Source organism: Cyclopterus lumpus, chromosome 24 (assembly GCF_009769545.1).
Source record: "Cyclopterus lumpus isolate fCycLum1 chromosome 24, fCycLum1.pri, whole genome shotgun sequence".
Taxonomy (NCBI): Eukaryota; Metazoa; Chordata; class Actinopteri; order Perciformes; family Cyclopteridae; genus Cyclopterus; species Cyclopterus lumpus.
The window spans coordinates 11423319-11442587 of NC_046989.1; the positions used below are offsets into that span (position 1 = coordinate 11423319).

Genomic DNA, 19269 nt, shown 5'->3' on the forward strand with positions numbered 1-19269 from the left:
AAAAACCCCACTTCCCAGATGTGGCTGTCTGAAGCTCACGGTGTTTCCCATCAAAGCTGTAGAAGTCTGCCCATACACAATCACTGAGAGAAACATGAACTCTATGACCAAACTGCCTTCACATTTCGGTGGCATTCCAGACTATACATGGAATAGGAAACATCAGTTAACCTTGATATCGGAGAGCCAACTGTCCTTCATATCAACCTGAGAAATTCTATGTAGAGAACAATGTTTGTTATTAGCTTTGGCTAATGAATTGTTTAGAGTTCTTTGAAACATCTTGTCTTGTGGTTGTTTTAATGTCACTATTGTGAAAATTGGGGGAACTTTTTTTTTTTTAACATTAAGTGCCGTTTTGGATTTGTTTCGATGTAATAATGATGTGATTTTGAAATGCTGTACTTAAGGCTACTTGGTGTTACTTGTAAGCACTGCCTAGCCGCACATCTGTGTAATAATAAAGGCTTTGAGAAGCAAACATGTTTTCCAACTACTTCTGCTTTATTATGTACAAGTTCCAATGGCACACAATCTATAGACAATAAAAGATTCACTTGTTCTAGAACAGTCATCTGTTTTCAAAACTACATTTGCATAAAAGAGCCTTTACAACCCAGCGAGCTTGACTGTGACATAAATGTGCAAAGAGCTTGTATTAATTTATCCCTGTACATGTGAAGGTACCCAGAAGCTGCAAGTTTTACAGAAATTAAAGTGCATACAAATAGCTGGTATTGATAATATAAAGAGTGAATATAATAAATAAATGAAGATCTTGTTTCTAAAAGTGTATAAAACTGAAACAAAATCTATTATTTTCACATTCGCACAGATTCACCCTGCTTCTTATTTCTTGCATAATTACATTTATCAACCACCACAACCTATTGTTTTGAATGTGACACACTGGCCATCTGTAGGCCTCAAAACTGGCTGAAGTTTGTTGTATTATGAAAAATACCATCAATAGGCACAGGAAACCAACTTGAGCATGTAGATGGACAGCGGAGAAGTGAATTATGCCACAGCAGGCTACTTTTTTTAGGCTTGAAAAGTAGCGATATAATTCACTGTGACTGGCATCACCTGCCCCCCCCCCTTTGAAAAAGAAACAGCAGACCTTTACAGCCATGCAGGTTAATGTTTAACAGCTATTACGGACTCTGGGTGAAGTATTTAATCAGGCTCTCTGGTCCGGAGGCTGGAGCGTCTTCATCAGTTTTTGAGCGACAGGAAGGAACTCTAACTCCCAGCATGCCCTGTGGAAGTCCCTCATGTCTTCATTCTCTATCCACTTCAGAGCCTCCTCTTCATCTAACACAATTAAAAAGAGTGGACAGAGGAGGAGAGAGCGAAGTTAGAGGCTTCAGGTTTATTTTGAATACTTCTCAGTTTTGTGTTCAAGCAGCTCCCAGATGTGACCATGCAAGGTTTTATGTTTGTGACGGTGGGAATAAGTGTGTCCCTCCCTTTCCCCCGAGGCTTACTGATGTGAATGAGAGCAGGTTCTTTCCAGCATGTCTCCCTCTTGTTATGTAAGGATTCAAAATAACCCTGTGTACCAACCTAAGTATGTGGTGAGGATCTCCAGCAGCGACTCTCTCTCCTGTGTGTCCAGCAGCTTCTCTGAGCCGCCACTGATCATGTTCCACAACGCCTGACAAACCTGGCCCCCCAGCTGCCAATCACCTGGTCCGAAGTCTCTCAGACAGTCCACGAGCCTGATCACAAAGACAGAGACACACACGCGAACACACCTGGCGTGACTCGAGGGAGTGGGATTCACATGACCGGCAGGTTTGTGGGCATTAGCTCCACTTCATTGGACCCACATCTGAAAGAGGACTGTGTGTGTGTGTGTGTGTTTGGGAGTGAGAAGCTAGTTACAAGTTTGCCTTGTAACAATTAAACCAATCTGACACACTGGCATAACATGTAGAATCCAATAATTATGGAGATATATCAAAATGATACATTATTTACTGATTTTCTATTGTTATGTATATGCTGCTGGTTGTGAGCACCAGTATGCTCTTATACACACACACACACACACACACACACACTTAATCTCGAGTTGCATGAATCCTTACTTGGCAGTAGCCCCCTCCACTGAGAGACTAGCCCTGTTGGGGGGGTCCTGAGCCAGGTTGGTGAGGACCCCGCAGGCTGAAATACACATCTCAGTGCTTTTTGAGTCGAGCAGTGTCACTACAAACTGGTGCACTGAGGGAGAGAGAGTGGAGAAAGAGGGATGTGAGGGAGCAGACGAAGACAAAGTAGGGCAAAGATAAGAGGGCAGCTATCAGCAGAGTCACCAGGCAGGTTTCTACTGACTGTAGCTGGCCTTGCAGATAAGTCCAGCCTAAACATGACACAGTATGGAGAGATGTGTACTGTACTGGGCATTCTTTGTCAAGGTACTCAGTATTCTGTATAGTTCTGTGCTTAAATGATAAGATGTATGCATATTTTACATACGCCTTTTTAAAATACATTTCTGTGTGTTGTTAGGCCCTAGATCATTGTTTATTCTAAAATGGCAACTCTTAGCTAACTTTCCAGAAAGAATTAATGAATACTTTATGGCTGAAGCAAAATAGGGAATGATTATCGTCTAATGTTGGAGTGCTTTGTGTGTGTCTGTTGATGTTTGTCATATACCTCTGTTTTGCATGATAAATTCCCGTACATCCTTGGATCGTGATAAATTTCCATATACACGGGTGGCCTCAAGCATGGCGTCTATGCTGGAGCAGAGCACCAACTTCAACATCACTGAAGTAAAAAGAAAGAGTGGGCAGAGGGAGGGAATTTGACAGTTATATGGGAGGGGAGGTGTACAATCAGCAAAATACACCTGTTATTTTTAATTTTTCTTTCCACATAACAAATATGTTTAGTCTTTTAGTCTTACACTTTGCCATGGTGAGTTGACTGCGTCTGAATACAGAGCTGCCCGGGTAGAAGGACAGGTTGTTGATGGTGGCAGCCACATTCACCAACAGCTCCTCGCTTTCCTGCACACACCTCAGCTCTGTGTCACAAACACACAAAATGAATAATCACTGCGAAGCTTAACCTTGAATTAACATCATTTTTAATAGAGATCTTGAACTAGATGTTTCAGACTTTTCCTTAAAAACCCTCCCGTATAAATTACAACCAACAGAGGGAGCATCCGCACTGAACAGGCATTCATGCTCCCAAACTTGTTGTTACAACTTTCTATTACCTTATCAATAACACATTCACAGAAAACACAAAAACATACAGCTCTTCCTCTTTTAATGACTAACCAGGTGAATCCAGGTGAAAGCTTTGCTTCCTTTTATGTTGATGAAGAGGATGAGATAAAGTAAGAGCAGATTATTATTCCATCAAACAACTCTAACATGGATTGTTTAAACTGGGTTATCAGTATACTGTATTTGTTGGTTTTATATATTTGCAATGCAAATGTGAATACAATAATAGTTAATCAGTAATTTACAGATGAATAGAACAATTATAGAGCTATTTAAATATGATACATACATGCATTAATATAGCCGTTGCATATTACAGCTTGGGCCACACTGATGTGACACTGTGACATTATCATAAAAGTAGCTGTTATCTGTGGTTTGGGCTTGATATAGACAGTTTGATCATGAGCTGGCATACAAAGGTCAATGTGACCCAATTCAACCAGACGTGACACCGAGCGTCTTGGAAACCGAGTCTGCTCCTGATATAGCAGCAGATGTCGTGTGGTCAGTCATAAATCGAGGATATTGTGGTCGGTGTGTCACACTGAAATTAGTTTTTGTTTCTGACTGGAAATGCTGCTTTGTTGCCCCCCAATAGCTCTGTAATGTCAGGCGGCACTGCCTGTCATGAAGTTGATCAAAACAGGACAAGGATCAGTCAACCCTGCTCTTCTCTACTGAGACTTTGTTTTCTATTTCTATTTCACACTAACTCCATATTCTGTCTTCAGTTACTTAATTTACTTATCATCTTACTCTGTGGCATGAATCTCAAACCATTCTTTATTTTGAGAGTTGACTTTTCTTCTCTAATTTGACCTCTGTTGTGTCCATTTCATTTTCTCTGCCAACTGCCATGGAGTGTGTAGGAGGCAGGCAACAGACACATCGAGAGTTTCACAACCACCTGCGTATCAGTTCAACTTGTCCTGAAACCATCTAACCACATCGCACACACAAACCAAGTCTGCTGTGAGATGTGACAGAACATCCTGCAAATGCAGTAAAGCGTGTCGCTCTGTCAGACTTGAAGAAACAACAGGTAAACCAAAAGAGGATGTGCTGCATATTGAACAAAAAGCACTGAACGGAAAGCCAGCAATGGGTTGAACAGACAAATGAGGAATGTGTTTTCGACCAAAGTCATGTCTTGTTCCCAGCACAAGGGAAGTGGTTGGAAGCTTAGCAGATACTGTACTCACAATGCACTAAACAGCTATTTTTAAACTTCAGAACTCCACATTTTCACACATTGCTCCCTTTGCAGGACATATATATATAACATGTACAATAAGAACACATCTAGAAAAGTTATCTCCTACTGACTGGGTCTTCTTCTATTTTTTAACTTAATTAGATTACTTAAACACTGACTGCTCACCAAGTGTCTCCATCAGCAGCTGAATGCAGGTTGCGTTGTTTGCCAGAGCCGGACCTACAGCCGGGTGGATGCACATGTTTGCCAGCACCCTGACCAGTTTGACCAGCACGTCCTCGTCCTGCAGCACTTTCCCTGGAGGGGCCTTAGGCTCGCTGTGGGAAGGGGCACCTTTCTGTGGTTGTGTGTGTGGTGAGTCGTCTCTACGCTGGTAGGTGTCGTACAGCTGCAGGAGTGTGTCCATGCAGCCCTCACACTGAAAGAGCTGCCATCGAGCCTCGTCGCTTTTGGCTGTGAGGTTCCCAACGATGAAAAGAAGGCGCACAACAAGATCCTGTGAGAGAACGGTGAGCGGTGAACGGTAAGTACTGTAGTGGTCTATATAAATCTTTGTGCAACTTTTCTTTGCTGAAAGGCCAGACTGCGTTGGGAAAAGCTACTTAATGACTTTAAACATTTTATACAAATAAAACACTTTTTTCTCGTACAGCATTTTAACTTGTCCAGTGCAGAGGAAAATAGTATGTAGATAGTACAGGACATATATTTTGAGCGTATTTTAACAAGTTTTTTCTTTTTATCCACAACCCCGGCTCATCTTCACCAAATTTCTAAGTAACTCATTGAACTGTTGCCAGCTGCCGTCTTCTTCTGCTTAAGTTGAACATCTCCTGACACTAGTTTATTATCCCACTGCTCAAGATGATGTAAACAGCCCAAATGATTCAAAACAGAGAAAAAGCTGGACCAAACTTTTGACATTTTTTCTTTATGGTTATAATAAAATATTTATAGAGTATATTCACTGCATATTTTGAAAAAAAGGGTCTCCTCTGAGAGTGTTTCTTAGCAGAAAATGAAAAACTGTCAACATTAGATCTAGCCACTTGACCTGAGCCTGTCAAGTGTCACTCATTTCCCCCAAAGGGTTCCTAGCTGTGTGGACATGTTTGAAGGTAACTACGCCCTATCTTTTCAAAGAGTTATCACACACTTGCAGAGAAAACAGTGATAAATGACACCCTGTATCCCAACAACAACAACACACTATTTTCTTTCATAAACCAGAAGTGACATTGGTAATGGGACAGGACGGGCTGTCCCAGGACTGGGTGCTCATTACATGTATTACTGCCCAGCGTGTGTGTATGTGTGTATTTGTAGGCGTGGGCATGTGTTTATTTCCAGTGAGATTAAAAACACATGTCAGTCATGTATGATTGCCAAAGTCCCACCCCTTTCTTCTGTTCCTATTCCTCTTTTCTATGACTCCTCCCCTCAACCTCTGTATCACCTCTACTGTATTTATCTACTCAATCTCACCTAATTTCTTTCCTTGTTCTCCTCCCTCCCTCTGCCCCTTCCCTTGATTTACTCAGGCCCTCCTGAGATGATTAAATGTTCAAACACACACAATAAAGAGACCCGAATGCTTCGTGCCGATGGACACAATGTTCTTGGACTTGAGGTACATCAACAACTTGCTCTGGAGGTAAACATGTTGGGCGGATAACATCATGAACGCCTTAAAATCTTGTCTTCGCTTCTCTCTAATACACACCGAATCAAACACACAAACACACACACATGCCAGAGGAGGCCCGCGGACTCACCTGTTTTTGGTGATGTTTGTTCAGCAGTTCTAAAAATAGTTGGTAGCAGTTGGGGGTCTGGGCCAGAGCGAGCCGGCACTCCGAGTAAGAGGAGAGTTTACTGAGGGAGAGACGGGACAACAATTACCACTGACTGTTCCACTCACTGACTGCTATGTTGACTTAATACGGAGGTATTAAATCAACACTGCTAATGGATAAGTAGCTCTGGACTGGGATCTACCTATCATGGTTTCGTTATCTTATCTTACCTCGAGGGAAAAACTGAAGATGGGGATTCAGAGCATCATTGCAGTCTGTTTGCTATTAAAATCAGATGTTATTGAGCGAACAGTAAGCCATGTGCACGGTTTTACATTGAACCATTCTCCCATGTGCCTCGACAAAAGCTCAAGTGTATAGCTGGAACCTAGTGCATTTATTTTGAAGCAAGAAGGGCAGTATGTCAGTAGAATGATGAGGGAGAAAACAGCTGAGCTCAAGTCAGGTGTCTGTCTGGTTCAGTAACAGTGAAGAACAATTCCATCTTAAATTCAACACCTCCAATTAGAATGTGAAATAGTGTGCCTTAAAGAAAGAAATAACACATTGTTCTTCTTGAAAGTTAAATGTTAAATTTTTTGACAAACAATAAAAGGCATTATTGCTTACTTCAGTCTCCTCAATGGTTTTGCTGCTACAGCCTTACTTGGTCTGATATGGCCAGTAGTGTTGGCTAATATTAGCTAGCGTTGGCAAGCTTTAGGTGGATCTAACTGTGTAACTGACATTACTGAGTCAGTTTGCTCACCTGAATCTTTGCTGCTTCACTACTGTGACACAAGTTGCATCGTCTCCCTTTAAACTATGTCTATTTGTATTTTTTGAGTAACTGCATATACAGTCACATAAATCCCAGTTTTAAATTATGTCTGATTAATCTAACCTTGGAAGTGCCTTTTGTAAACTGTCGGCACAGCCTTTTTATTTGCTTAAAAACACCTCACTGGTGTAGTTGAGTTACTTTTGTTAGTTCTAGTAAATATGTGTTTGTTTTGAATAGACCAAAGGGCCTAACATAAACTTTACTTTAAACTGCACATGTAGTAGCCTTTTCTTTGCATGTACATCTTTACAACTAAACTAATTTGCACATTCAGAACTGTACTGGAAAAGCAACTGGCAACTAGCTGTGTCACTACCCTACAATGTAGACACAAAAACAGATATATACTTTGCCTTTGACAAATGCTATGTTTCTCTAGAAACATTTGTTTTGTGAGACCTAATTACAACAAAGGCTCAATGTCGGAGGAAAAAGGAAAGCAGGTAAGTTTAGAAGCAAAGTTCCTCCTGGGGTTAGAAGGAAAACAGAGACTAAAGGATGAGAGCTGAATGAAGGACTCACGGCACAGGTTATGGTGGTCTTAGTCAGTGAGCTGAGGAGAGGAGTAGGATGATAGAAGGAGGAAGTGATGCTCATGGGACTGCATGTAGGATACCTGTATATTCTGGAAATGTTGGTGCAGATGTCGGGGTCTTTGCTGTGATGACGCAGCACCACACAGAGCTCTGACAGTATAGAGAAGGAGATGAAGAGTGGACGGGAATCAGGGTGATCTGCAAGGTTCCTCAAGGTCGCTGTCAGCTACAGGGGTCAAAGGTCGACAGAGAGAAGGGTTTGAGTGTTGTTATTTAGGCCAGTGTTGTGTTTCAGTGTTGTGGTATTGTGGCCACACACACAATGTTGGTCATATGCTCATTAGGGTTGGCCGCTGGCCCGTACAGGACGCCATACAGCTGAGTGACCGGAAACTATTCAGTATGGACATCAATCATTTTATCATAAAAGGGAAACAGTCATTTCCAACACACGGCAGCACTGACCGTTCTGGAAAGTGTGTGTATTTCCCTTCTCTCACAGCATAATGATTTGTGTTAGAGAAACATTTGAGCCAACTTGTGCAGTTAGCAGTAATATTTTTTGGAAGAGTGAAGCACTGTGTGTTTTAGAATGAAATGCATCTAAAACACACAAACACAGAGAACATTTACCAGACATAAACAAAACTATTTGTGTCTAATAGTGGAAAAGTCTACATCATCCAACAAACACATGATGCACATTATTTAAATTGTGTTCCATTATATTGACGTAGTAAGATTTTTTAACTTGCATAATCAAACTGTCAAGAAAGTATGTATTATTTAGTAGACAGGAGTAGGGGCTTCCACCGGTAAGCCTACAAAAGCTATGGGTTTACATCAAATGTCTAATAAATCATTCAAAACCATTTAAAATATCCTTTGAAACTGTATCAGCAGTGTTGAGTCTCACACACCTGTACAAAGATGTGCCCTGCTATTGTGAAGTTGGTGTCTTCAGCTCTACAGAGCCTCTGGATGAGCTTCTGAGCCACACCAACACAGTTCTTGTCTAGCAGGATTCGGAGGATTGCACTGTTTCCTGAGAGAAATTTCAGAGTCCCAGCACAGTACAGCAGAGTTTCTCCAGATGAGGACACATCCTCGTTGTTCAAAATGTCCAGAAAGGACTCTAGACACAAGAAAGATCTGATGTTACTTTGCATATTGTTGAGGAGAAAAACAGTAGCAATCTGTAAGGACCTGGCAAAGAGGTTCCGTAGTAAATGACCAGACACAAATATATCCAAACATATATATAACAGACAGATTAAAGTACACTCCAGGCCAGCCGAGAACATTGTGCTCTTGGAGCAGCTCTAATAGCAGACATAAACAAACACATTTTTGTCAAATAGTGGGGAAATCTACATTAGCCAACAGAGAAAGTAGACTATTTAACATTGTGTTTTCTTTATAATGACACAAAATATCTTGGGACAGAATAGGAAACCGAAGCTCAATCATCGTGAAGGGGAATAGCGTTCACCTATGATCGAGTCGTTCTGGAAGAGGAGGTCGTTGCTTTCACTGCGGCTGATCTGGAAGATGAGCTTACAGATGTTGAGCAGGTTGTTCCCACTGACACACAGCTAGAGAGAAAAATGCCAAAAAATAAATCACACAACCTTTAGTATTTAGTGCCCATATGCCCTTGTGATAGCGACTTAGGGGCTAACATGCTGACCCCCACGTAGACAGAGACAACTCACAGCTAGGCAGAGCGTGGCGATGCGCAGGTTGAGCTGGGCAGAGTTGAGGTCGATGAGGCGGAACAGTGTTCGAAGTATCCCTGACCTCCTCTTACAGTGTCGGCCGAGCATGTCCGCTTCTGCCAAGGTGCCATGGAGACCGTCACACAAATCACACAGTCGATCCACCGAGCTGGCTGGCATCGCAGGAAGCCAGATATTGCAAAAGAAAATCATGTCAAATTCAGGGCACCGTCTCAAACATTCACAGAGAAAGCAAACATCCCAAAATGAAAACACCTTCCTGTGTGTGTTGGCAAGTGTGTATCCATATAAATGCAGAGGAGTGATGTTTTGTGTATCTTGTGGTATGTATGTGCAATATGCTCGGGCTCTACTGCATGGTGTACATTTATCATTAGCATGAGGAACTTGAAGTAAAATCTTCAACATCAATAATGCATTGGTCAGCAATAAAATAACATTCCCCCTCCCTTTTCTAAGAAGCAGCTTTGTGTTTCAGTGGTCAAATGCAGGGGAACAATTCTGCAACAGGCAGCAGCTGTGATCTGGACGCAGAGGAAGAGAAAGGGTGGAGTCTTTTCCTTGCTTTTGAGGTTAAATAAATGTTTTCCTTGCATAAATAACAGGATTTGGCCATTTCTAAAAAAGGTTGGCTGCAGTCTCACTCTCAACATTTTACTGCCATTTCCCACTGAATCTGAAAGGTGTTTTATGCATGAGCCAAAAGGCACTTGGTACAATAAATATTTAATATTTATCTTTCAAATGAATTTTCCATTAAATTTGTAGAGTGTTAAAATATTTACACCCATATATTTCATTTCATGGCTGCCCGACTGCAGTTTCAGGCTAAGACAATTCTGCATGGATGCCAAACAAATTACTATTTTGTTTGCCTTTCTTCAGTGGTTGAAATGACAGTGCTTTTTCATTTTGCAAGACTATCTGACAATGTGAAAAACCTGTTGAGAATGAAATGTAATAAGAAAACCGAGGAATTAGGCACTACTAAGCAAAGCTCACCTTTAATAAAAAAAAGACCAGAATCACTGCACCAACATTATCTCAGAGACTTTCATTGGCCCAAAAGGAAAAAAACAAATATTGAAAAGAGATACTGTGAGTGTCACATGTTTGCACTTATTGTATTGGGTTTCTGATTGCATTGCCCACACTACCTGCAGCCACTCTCTCTAGTTGTTGGAGACGAGGAGCAATCATATTATTCCACACCAGTGACTCTGCATCCTCCTCTGTGCTTGTTGTGTTTTCTCTGTTCCCCTGCTCTGAAATGTGAAAAAAAGAATTGAAGTCAGACAATTACCACATCCAAACGCACGCAGTAAAAATGAGCGGCGAGCACAGTTCACAAGTTCACCGACTTAAAATAAAACAGCAGGAAGTTTGGTGCCACAATGAAAGGTCGCCATCCACAGTTATACTTCCTCTGACTTCTGTTTCTGTGCTGAAATAGTCTGCGTGTGCGCATTTGAGTCTGTGCACGTGTACAAGTGTGAGCACGTGTTTATGCACACACGCATGTCTGCAAACTCACACCTCATACAGCTTTTTTGTTTAATTTGCATACCCCCTTTCTTGGTGTGATGCAGGAAACTGTTGTTGCCCAAACCAACAGCTCTCTCCGCGATTGGCTGGTTGCTCTTAGCAACAACACCAATCAAAGTTTGACATTCGAGAAGGGGTGTTAAGTTACGGAGGGAGAAGTGTGGCTATGTTACTTGTGAAATCCTATTTCTGGGCACAAGTTTTATTATAATTAGACACACTTAGGTTGATTGCAATGGACATGAAAGAAAAGACATTACTATGATGCAAAATAACAGAATGCTGGAGTGGTATTTCAGGAAACGTTGAAACTATATTTATTCTATACGCTGTACAAAATGTACCATTCATGTTAAATATCTAAAAGAAAAAAGCTTCAAAAGAGGTTCAATTAGTATATCTGGACAAACCTGTTCTCAGTCCTTCTGTGCACTCTGTGAGTCGAAGGTCTGAGTCCACACCAGGCTGCATTATTCTTCTGTTGACACAAAGAATCACAAAGAGAGTGTCGAGTTACTTCACATTTTGTGTCACAGTAACTAGTCACAGTATGTGACTGCTGACTAGTTGAGTTTTTTTTTATTATTGACTTTGGGAGCTCTGGCTCATGTGGACATTAAAATAATAGTGACAAAATTCAACTAAAACAATGAAAAGGATGAATTGTGTCATGGAATACATCTCCATTCAAAGTTGCTGACTTTATACTCGGTCAAAAAGGCTACAGGTGTATTTTCATCGAGAGCCACCAGGTGTCCCTGTTGCAGCAGAGGTTGAGACTAGTGTGCAGGCGCTGTTATCTGTCCTGAGTGTCTGTGTTTGGACGTTAGCATGCAGATACATGCGTGTGTCTGTTTGTGTGTGATTGCTTGTAAATTGTTGTGTGCGTGTGAGTCTATATGTCTGTGCAGGCGTGTGTAGCGCTGTGCATCACACACTGCAATCCCCAACAGACAGGAACTAAGATCTTAGCTTCATGGGCAGTTTGGTTAAAGCTGCTCATGCTTTGTCCCTGTGAGCCGTCTCCACAGCTTCACCGCCTCTGTGCAGTGACCGTAAAGTGCTTCAAAAACACACCCCTTGTCACGCTGTGCTGTGTTGTGGTCCCTGTTAAGTCTGCACATACAAAGAGAATGACTCATACACAACAGGTAGTGTGTCTTATGACTACTTACTATGTGACCAACTGAGAATAACTACGAATAAGAAAAGATTGATGAACACAAGTAGCATGATGAGTCATCCTAATCACTGTAAGATTGACTTCACAAATCCCACACACAAGATTGAATGGAAAAGGGTAATCACTCCAGTCAAAGACAGACATTATCATGTTATCAGGACTCTGAAGCTTCTGCAATGACAATAGTACAAAAGGCTGACTCTCAGCTTATTACGCTTTTACACTCAAGTGAGCCTAATTTCATGGTTTTGCTGACAGGTATGAGACAAAAATGTCCCTAGCTATTGTAAAAATGTCTCTTTTTCCTTCCATTCGAGCATCACCAGTAGGCGTTGCTTGATCACATTAGCATTATTAATATACAGTATGTGACAGAGTGCACTTTAATTTTGGTGGAGATTTTAATGATTGGTATAAAGTGGCATATGTAGCAGGGGAGCTGGCCAAGGCATGTTGCAGTGAATGTCAGAGGGGGCTTTGGCTCTGTATGATAGGATTAAGAGCCTGATAATAAGGCCTCTTTGTGCGATACCGCATTCTCTGAGACATGACCTCATCCCTGTCTTCGGCCTGGCCAGTGCACTGCAGTCACAACACACGCTGCTGCCAGCCTTGCCCAGATGGGCACCCAAATCTAATAGAGAGCCATTTGGAGCTATAAAGCTCTGGCTTATTGGAGAAAAATAACCTAGTGGATGTTTAATCTCCCCTATCTTTATATCTCATCCAACTCATCATATTAATCTGTCATGCTGTGTCTACTTTCACTTGCAGACCATGTACTTGTGTCTTGACTATCTCTTTGATTGCCTCTGGCTAATGTACCTTTTTTTCGTAGATCATTGCAACAACAGTGGTTCAAAAACTCTGACCTAATGCCAATCAAGAAGTCTTTAATCTTAGCTTCTTAAATCATGAATTGAACTTGGGAATTATCTTTTTTAGCAACAAGTTGCATACACATTGCATGTTAACTTGGCTTGTGAGGGAGGAGGTGAGGAGGTTGTGTGCAATAGCCCAGATTTCCTGTAAAAGTGTTTTATGGTCCGTTCCCCCTCTCCAGCCTCAGCTGCGCCACCCAATCGATAGGCGGATGGATTGTAGCGACAGCCCCCGACGTCACGCCCAGAATTATGCCCCTCATTCTGACACGCAGCTGATGAGGTCGGCAGAAAAAAGCAGAGCTTTTAATGTTTCTGTACTGTGAAAGTGTAAAAGCTGACACATGATAGTAATGACAGATAGAGGTAGTTTCACTGAAAATGGAGCTGGATTTCACTGTGACCAAGATATAGTGTACACAGTAAATAATATGAGGCTTTAAAATGTGGTTGAAAGTTGAAGAATTTGAAATATTAATTGACACCATTGCTGGTCTAACTGACTTCCTCAGCTGTCAGTGATGGTAGCTGGATGTATCTCAAATAAAACACAGTAATTAACAATGGATTTGAGTTTGTGTAAAGTGTGTCGCTTAACAATATAAAAGATATGTCAATCAATATGAGAGCAATAACACTTTCCAAGCCTGTGTTTGAATTGTTGTTAACGTTTGGATCTTGTGTTGAGCATGGCGCAAAACCACAAACACTTATGATGATATCAGGTATTTCCTGTTATCATTTCCTCTGGCCCAAAACGGGAAACGCAAAAACATAGGCACAAAAGCGAGGAGGAGGAGGAGGATTTAATGAAAGGCAAAAATGGGAGGCACAATCAACTCTATCTTGTAATGGCTACCACTGCAACCTTTGTGTGCCTATAAATCTTCAAGTCATTGTTGCACTGTCACTTGGGGTGGGGAGGTGACAGAGAAGGACAGAGTCAAAAAGAGGCCTTTCCGTACCGTTCACTTGTTGTTCTGCGTGGGCCTGGTTTGTGGGGACCGCTGCAGACCTCAGTGCGGTCTGTACTGGGGAGTTGTTTAGCTGACGGCTGCTTTTGTCCCGGGCCTGGATTTAATCGTTCTTTCACTAAACACACAGAAAGGATGTGGCACGTTATTTACAGGTTGCCGCCATATGCTGCAGTAACGTTGGTGCTTGTTTCACGATCTGAGAGAATGTTTGTAAACTATTTATGCACATGCACTCAATTCAAAGATTTACAAATCCAGTCAATGCTTTTGAACATCCTCAGCAAACAGAAAATTAGATTTGTAAGACACGGTTTGAGAGAGAGAGAGAGAGAGCGAGAGCACTCATTTCTCTTTAAAAACAGCAGCAGTAAATCACGTTTTTCACCCAGCCCAACCACAGAGATCGTAAATCAGGTATAATGTCAGGACATGAATGGCTCCTCTCTTTTCCCTTTGAGAATACTGCTCTTGCAACGAGTGTAAAAAACGGAGTGTAGTTTTTGTTTTTCTTTTCTATCTGTTTAACAAATGCACCATCTAACACCTTCTCTTATTAGCCTTGTAATGTAAGCACAACATGGATCATTTCCAAAAGGACTTTACTTTGATCTTTTCCTTACTATCTTTGTGTCCCTTTACAGGAGACAACGCGGTGAGAGATCCAGCACAGCGGAGGCGTGCCCGCGTCCCTGGCAGCCCCTTCTTCCCTTTCAGTGGGGCGCTGGGGTTTTTGGGAAAGGCCGTGAAGGCATCCTCACCATCACAGGGGACTGGAAACTTTGGCTTCTGGTACCACACAAACACATTAGTGGAATATGATGGTGTGAACATTTAGCCATAACTTGAATCCACAAATGAAGCTTCTTATGTCTACAATGAGACTATTTTGCTTACTAATGTATTCTTTTTTTCCCTTCATATATATTAACATTATATTACCATTTATTAAAACAAATTTGCTTTCATGTTGGTGTACAGAGGTGTGTTTCCTCCTCATCCTTTTTGTCAGTTTTCATGGTAATAATGCTCATAGTATCAAAAGATGCAAATATGTTATAACAAATAACACCTCAATTTGAAACTTAAATACTATTTGAACTATATAGGTGTGTGTGTGACATAACTTACATGCTCTAGAGGAGAGAGGCGTGTCCCTGAACCTGGCCTCGAGTCAGGTGCATCAAAATGTTTAGCATGAAGACTGAGGAGTGAAACAATGAGTTGAATTACTTCTATGAGTCACATGTGACCCACAGTTGATCTCAGAACCTAAAAAGAAAGAGATTTAAGTCAAGTTTGTAACTAACCTAAACGTAGATGGAGGTCTGCTGTCGCAGTCAGCGCGAACAGAGCTTTTTCCAAAAAGTTGCCGGTGTCCATCTCTGGGAGTAAATGGCCGTTGGGTGGACTGGACTCGCAGGGACCGTCTGACTTCACTGACGATCTCTGCACTTGTTTTCCTCCCTGCATTGCGTCGTGGAATGAAGGGGCTGCAAGCCTCATGTTTTCTTTCCAGAGAGGCCATTTAGGCTTATGTGACATTTGCCAAGACGGTCTGCAAATGACTTCAGTGGTTTGATTTCATTATGCAGGTGGTTACAGGGTGTCACACTGATGGGAAACAGTTGGAAACAGAAAATAAGGATGATGCCAGAACAGAAAATGAACAGCAGGCGTAACATGCATATGAGGTTGCAATGAATAACATTTGAAGCTTGGCAAGCAGGGATGAAAGAGTTATCCAGATCCTTTGAGTGATCTCAAGTTGCAATACAATGTAGAATTACTCTATGGCTAATACAAGTGCTGCATTCAATCTTTAGTAAAAGTATACCAAATATACCAACATTATTCAAAGTAAAAGTACTCATTAGACAGCAAATTGTTGTTATAATGATTACATTTTATTGCAATGCATCATATTTGGTAGGACATACTGCATATAATGCATGTAAATCTTAATCTGCAAAGTAACGACTAACTATAACTGTCAGATGAAATGTGGTCGAGTATAAACGAGCAACAAATCCAAGTACTCAAGTAAACAGTGAGTCCAAATATAATATTTCTAGAACCGCAAAGAACATCCTAATGATGGTTTGCTGGCTGCAAAAATGTATCAGCATGTCTGATTGTTGTTCACGGTAATGACATGCAATAGAAACCAAATAATAAAGTTCTCAATTTGCTTACTTAAAGAATAAATACAAAAGTACAGCCTCCACTCACTAGATCTGGTGTTTTTTAAGCGAATGAGAAATACCCCTGCGCGTTCACGTTCCGTCTCCATGGTGACCAAGTACCGCTATGGCAGTTTAGACAACAAACCCAAGAAATAAAACAACCGATCTAAACTTGTAATTATTCCATATAAGAGCAGATGAAAACGTACATCCTGTAATAAGTGCACCCACCTGTTAAATGACCAGACCGAGCGGCCGTGAGAAACCGGCTTTATATTCATAACGTTGAACAGATCATAAAGCAATCTAGAAAACCTACCGTAGTTTTAACTCTTTTACAGTTATCACTCCAGATCTCAAACTCGGCTTCCACAGAAGAAGAGAACAAACAATTAAAACCCCAGCAACTTGTTGAACGTGTATGTTTTCCAGCTTGCAGACTCCAGCAATCTAGTCCGACGTGCACGAGCTTCTCTGAACGGCAGTCTCGCGCGATTCGGTGACGCGCGTTTACTGGAGGTGCGGATAAAGGTTGGAGATGAACTTCATCTTTCCACGGAACATTTGAGTGTAATGATTTCTCTTCAAGGAAATGTGTTGATCTGAGACGTGTAACCAGTCGCCCTGATGAATACAGGCCCTCTGTCTGAAGGACACGTGGTCAAGTAAGTCTTAAAGCTGCTACATATGAAATTCAGAGCATTAATTTAGCAGAACATTTTCAATGTAAAGACACAGTGGGGGTCATGGCCACGCCAGCAGCTTTGTGTGAACACATGGCGTCTCCCAGTTGTGGCCCACTGGCTCTCACAGACGTCCTGGGAGGGGACCACTGTTCTGTGTGCAGTGTTTATGCTGTTTGCATTGTTCAGACCACTACATGTGTTCTGAACCTTGAAGATCTAACAGGATTGGGAGAGGACGTATATGTATTGTGTGGGGGATCCTTAAGAACACAACGACATCAATGTCCCAAAGCTTTAAAATTGGGGTCAGTAAAAGTAAAACAAACTAAAAGTACACATCATTTGACCATCTTAATGAAAATATTGTCAGTCCTAGACTAATCCTGGGCAGTAAAAATTTTATAAATAAATAAATAAACCACCATAGTGAGACTATACATCTAAGGTCTGTAGAACACAATGTTTTCACTTAGGTTTTGGCTGTATATATTCTTATTTATATGATGCTCCATATAAATGTGTCTTGCTATACTGAGGAAGTAAAAACAAAATAAAAGGAACACATATGACATAATCTTGTTTGAAAGAAGGTAAACTATCTGAAAAGCTGGGAAAATATATATATATATATATATATATATATATATATATATATATATATATATATATATATATATATATATATATATATTTGTCATTGTTGCAGAAATATGCTGTCATGCATTTTAAAAGGTTTCTGGATATGCGTGTTAAACACTGTAGTCATAATTGGATAAAGCACGATAACAAAAAGGCACAATACAGCATCATAGTGTAAGAAGAAACAAACAGCTCCACTGGCTGAAATAAGAAATAATTAACTATTAGCTTTATCATTTGATAGATAGGCAGTTGAATTTCTGTTTAACTATTAACGCAACTGGAACGTCATCTGTCATCTGCTCTGTAAAACTCACTCCACACGTTGAGGCATGGGGATACACAAGCTTTACACAAGCTTTATTAGGTTCACAAAATACACTTATTTTTCCACTTCTTTCTACCGTTTAGATACTTCGGGTCAGTCAGTCATTGAGTGAACATGGTCGTACAGTCGTAGCTGTAACCTACTTTCACCCCTCATTCATGTGAAAGACTCCCAGCGAGGTCATTCTCTATAATCCTGTAAGCCAGAGAGCTTGTTCTTTTGACATATTCGTTCTCCGTGACGCAGAACAACATGTGTGGCAAACATATAGTGAAAGCTAAATAAAAGACAAGTAGCCTTAATTTCAACTGTTTTAAAGGTTACATGATAAATGCAATTCAACAAAAGATGCAAAGAAAAGTTTATGATACACTAGAATGTCTCATATGAGCAATTTACACAATATGAAATTGTCAAATATGCACTTTCAAGCAAAATCGTTCAATTTTGTTTTAAAAGGGATTGAGCGTTGCCAGCCCGACATTCCGATTCGTCCACCATTTTGTCGCCACAGAAATTGTGACGTGTCAAAAAAACGAGTGGACACAAAATGGCTGCAGACTTACGCTGTGTTCGTCAGCGAGAGTTTCATTCCCCAGCCGTGGTCCACGGAAACGCAACAGTACTGCTCCGGGTGCACCAGGAACGACCATCGCTGGCTGCCCCCCTGACACACAGTCGTACAGGAGAAAAGACCTCCGGTTTTTACTTCCTCTGTCCGTTTGATCCCTGCTCTCTTCAAGCCTCATGAACTGCAACCCAAACATCAGTGCAGAGAAGTAGTCGCCTTTGATAGATATTCCTAGATAAACTCAGGGTTCAGGAGGAGAACATGATGCAAAAGTTCATTCATTCAACTCACGCTTGGCTCTGGGCTCTTTAACTCGTCTAGATGGGCCGACCACTTTCAACACCAATCAGCTCTGTCTGGATTTGCACATTCATCCACTCGTAAACCTATTTCCCTTAGCTTTTTATTTTTTTTGCACCGTGAAATATACATCTGAACAATCTTGTGAGTCTCTGGTTGGATTTAAATAGCCTTACATGCTTCAGTCTCTTGGATACAGTGAACCTGATTGGCCGAGAGTGGATCCTGGGAATGCCCAATCACAGGACATCACCATGGATCTTACCAGCCAATGGGAGGAGGAAGATGGTCTCTGTGATTTCATTGTCACTAAGGGAGGGGGAAACATACTGCCAGGACAGTTGGCCCTAACATGCTAAGCAGTGAAGTCCATTATAGTCAGAGTCTATATGTTTGAGATAACCTGTGGAGCGTTGCCGGGGAGAGAACCGCACAACGCGGGTCTAAAGATGAAGCTCCTCTCACCAGCAGCGGCGCAGTCCTGTGCACACAGGCTCATAGTGCACTCACGTCACCGTCATCGGTGCTGCTCACGTCACAGGAATGAATGGGTTGATTTGTGAGAGCCATCGTCCTGGTGGAAGGTGGTGT

The 19269-nt window shown here is 41.4% G+C and overlaps 1 protein-coding gene across 1 annotated transcript; it reads right to left on the reverse strand.

Moving 5' to 3' along the window:
• Positions 1-288: 288 nt before the first annotated feature.
• Positions 289-16589, reverse strand: armc2 (armadillo repeat containing 2). The gene is made up of 18 exons (XM_034528381.1): positions 16474-16589; positions 15279-15582; positions 15100-15172; positions 14592-14757; positions 13960-14086; positions 11341-11408; positions 10543-10650; positions 9362-9537; positions 9139-9241; positions 8567-8781; positions 7727-7872; positions 6246-6345; positions 4636-4966; positions 2921-3040; positions 2668-2781; positions 2097-2229; positions 1570-1724; positions 289-1317 (listed from the first exon to the last, which is right to left on the reverse strand). The coding sequence occupies exons 2-18, from the start codon at positions 15494-15496 to the stop codon at positions 1184-1186; spliced, it is 2487 nt and encodes an 828-aa protein (XP_034384272.1). The 5' UTR covers positions 15497-15582; positions 16474-16589; the 3' UTR covers positions 289-1183.
• Positions 16590-19269: the final 2680 nt, after the last annotated feature.

What these genes read in the sequence shown, in the direction of transcription:
- armc2 (XM_034528381.1), bottom strand. Translation starts at nt 15,496, where the DNA reads ATGGCCTCTCTGGAAAGAAAACATGAGGCTTGCAGCCCCTTCATTCCA. An exon ending in TGTAAAGGGACACAAAGATA is followed by an intron (nt 14,087 to 14,591) that starts GTAAGGAAAAGA and finishes CTGTGTGTTTAG; the next exon opens with TGAAAGAACGATTAAATCCA. An exon ending in TCAACTCACCATGGCAAAGT is followed by an intron (nt 2,782 to 2,920) that starts GTAAGACTAAAA and finishes TTTTTACTTCAG; the next exon opens with TGATGTTGAAGTTGGTGCTC.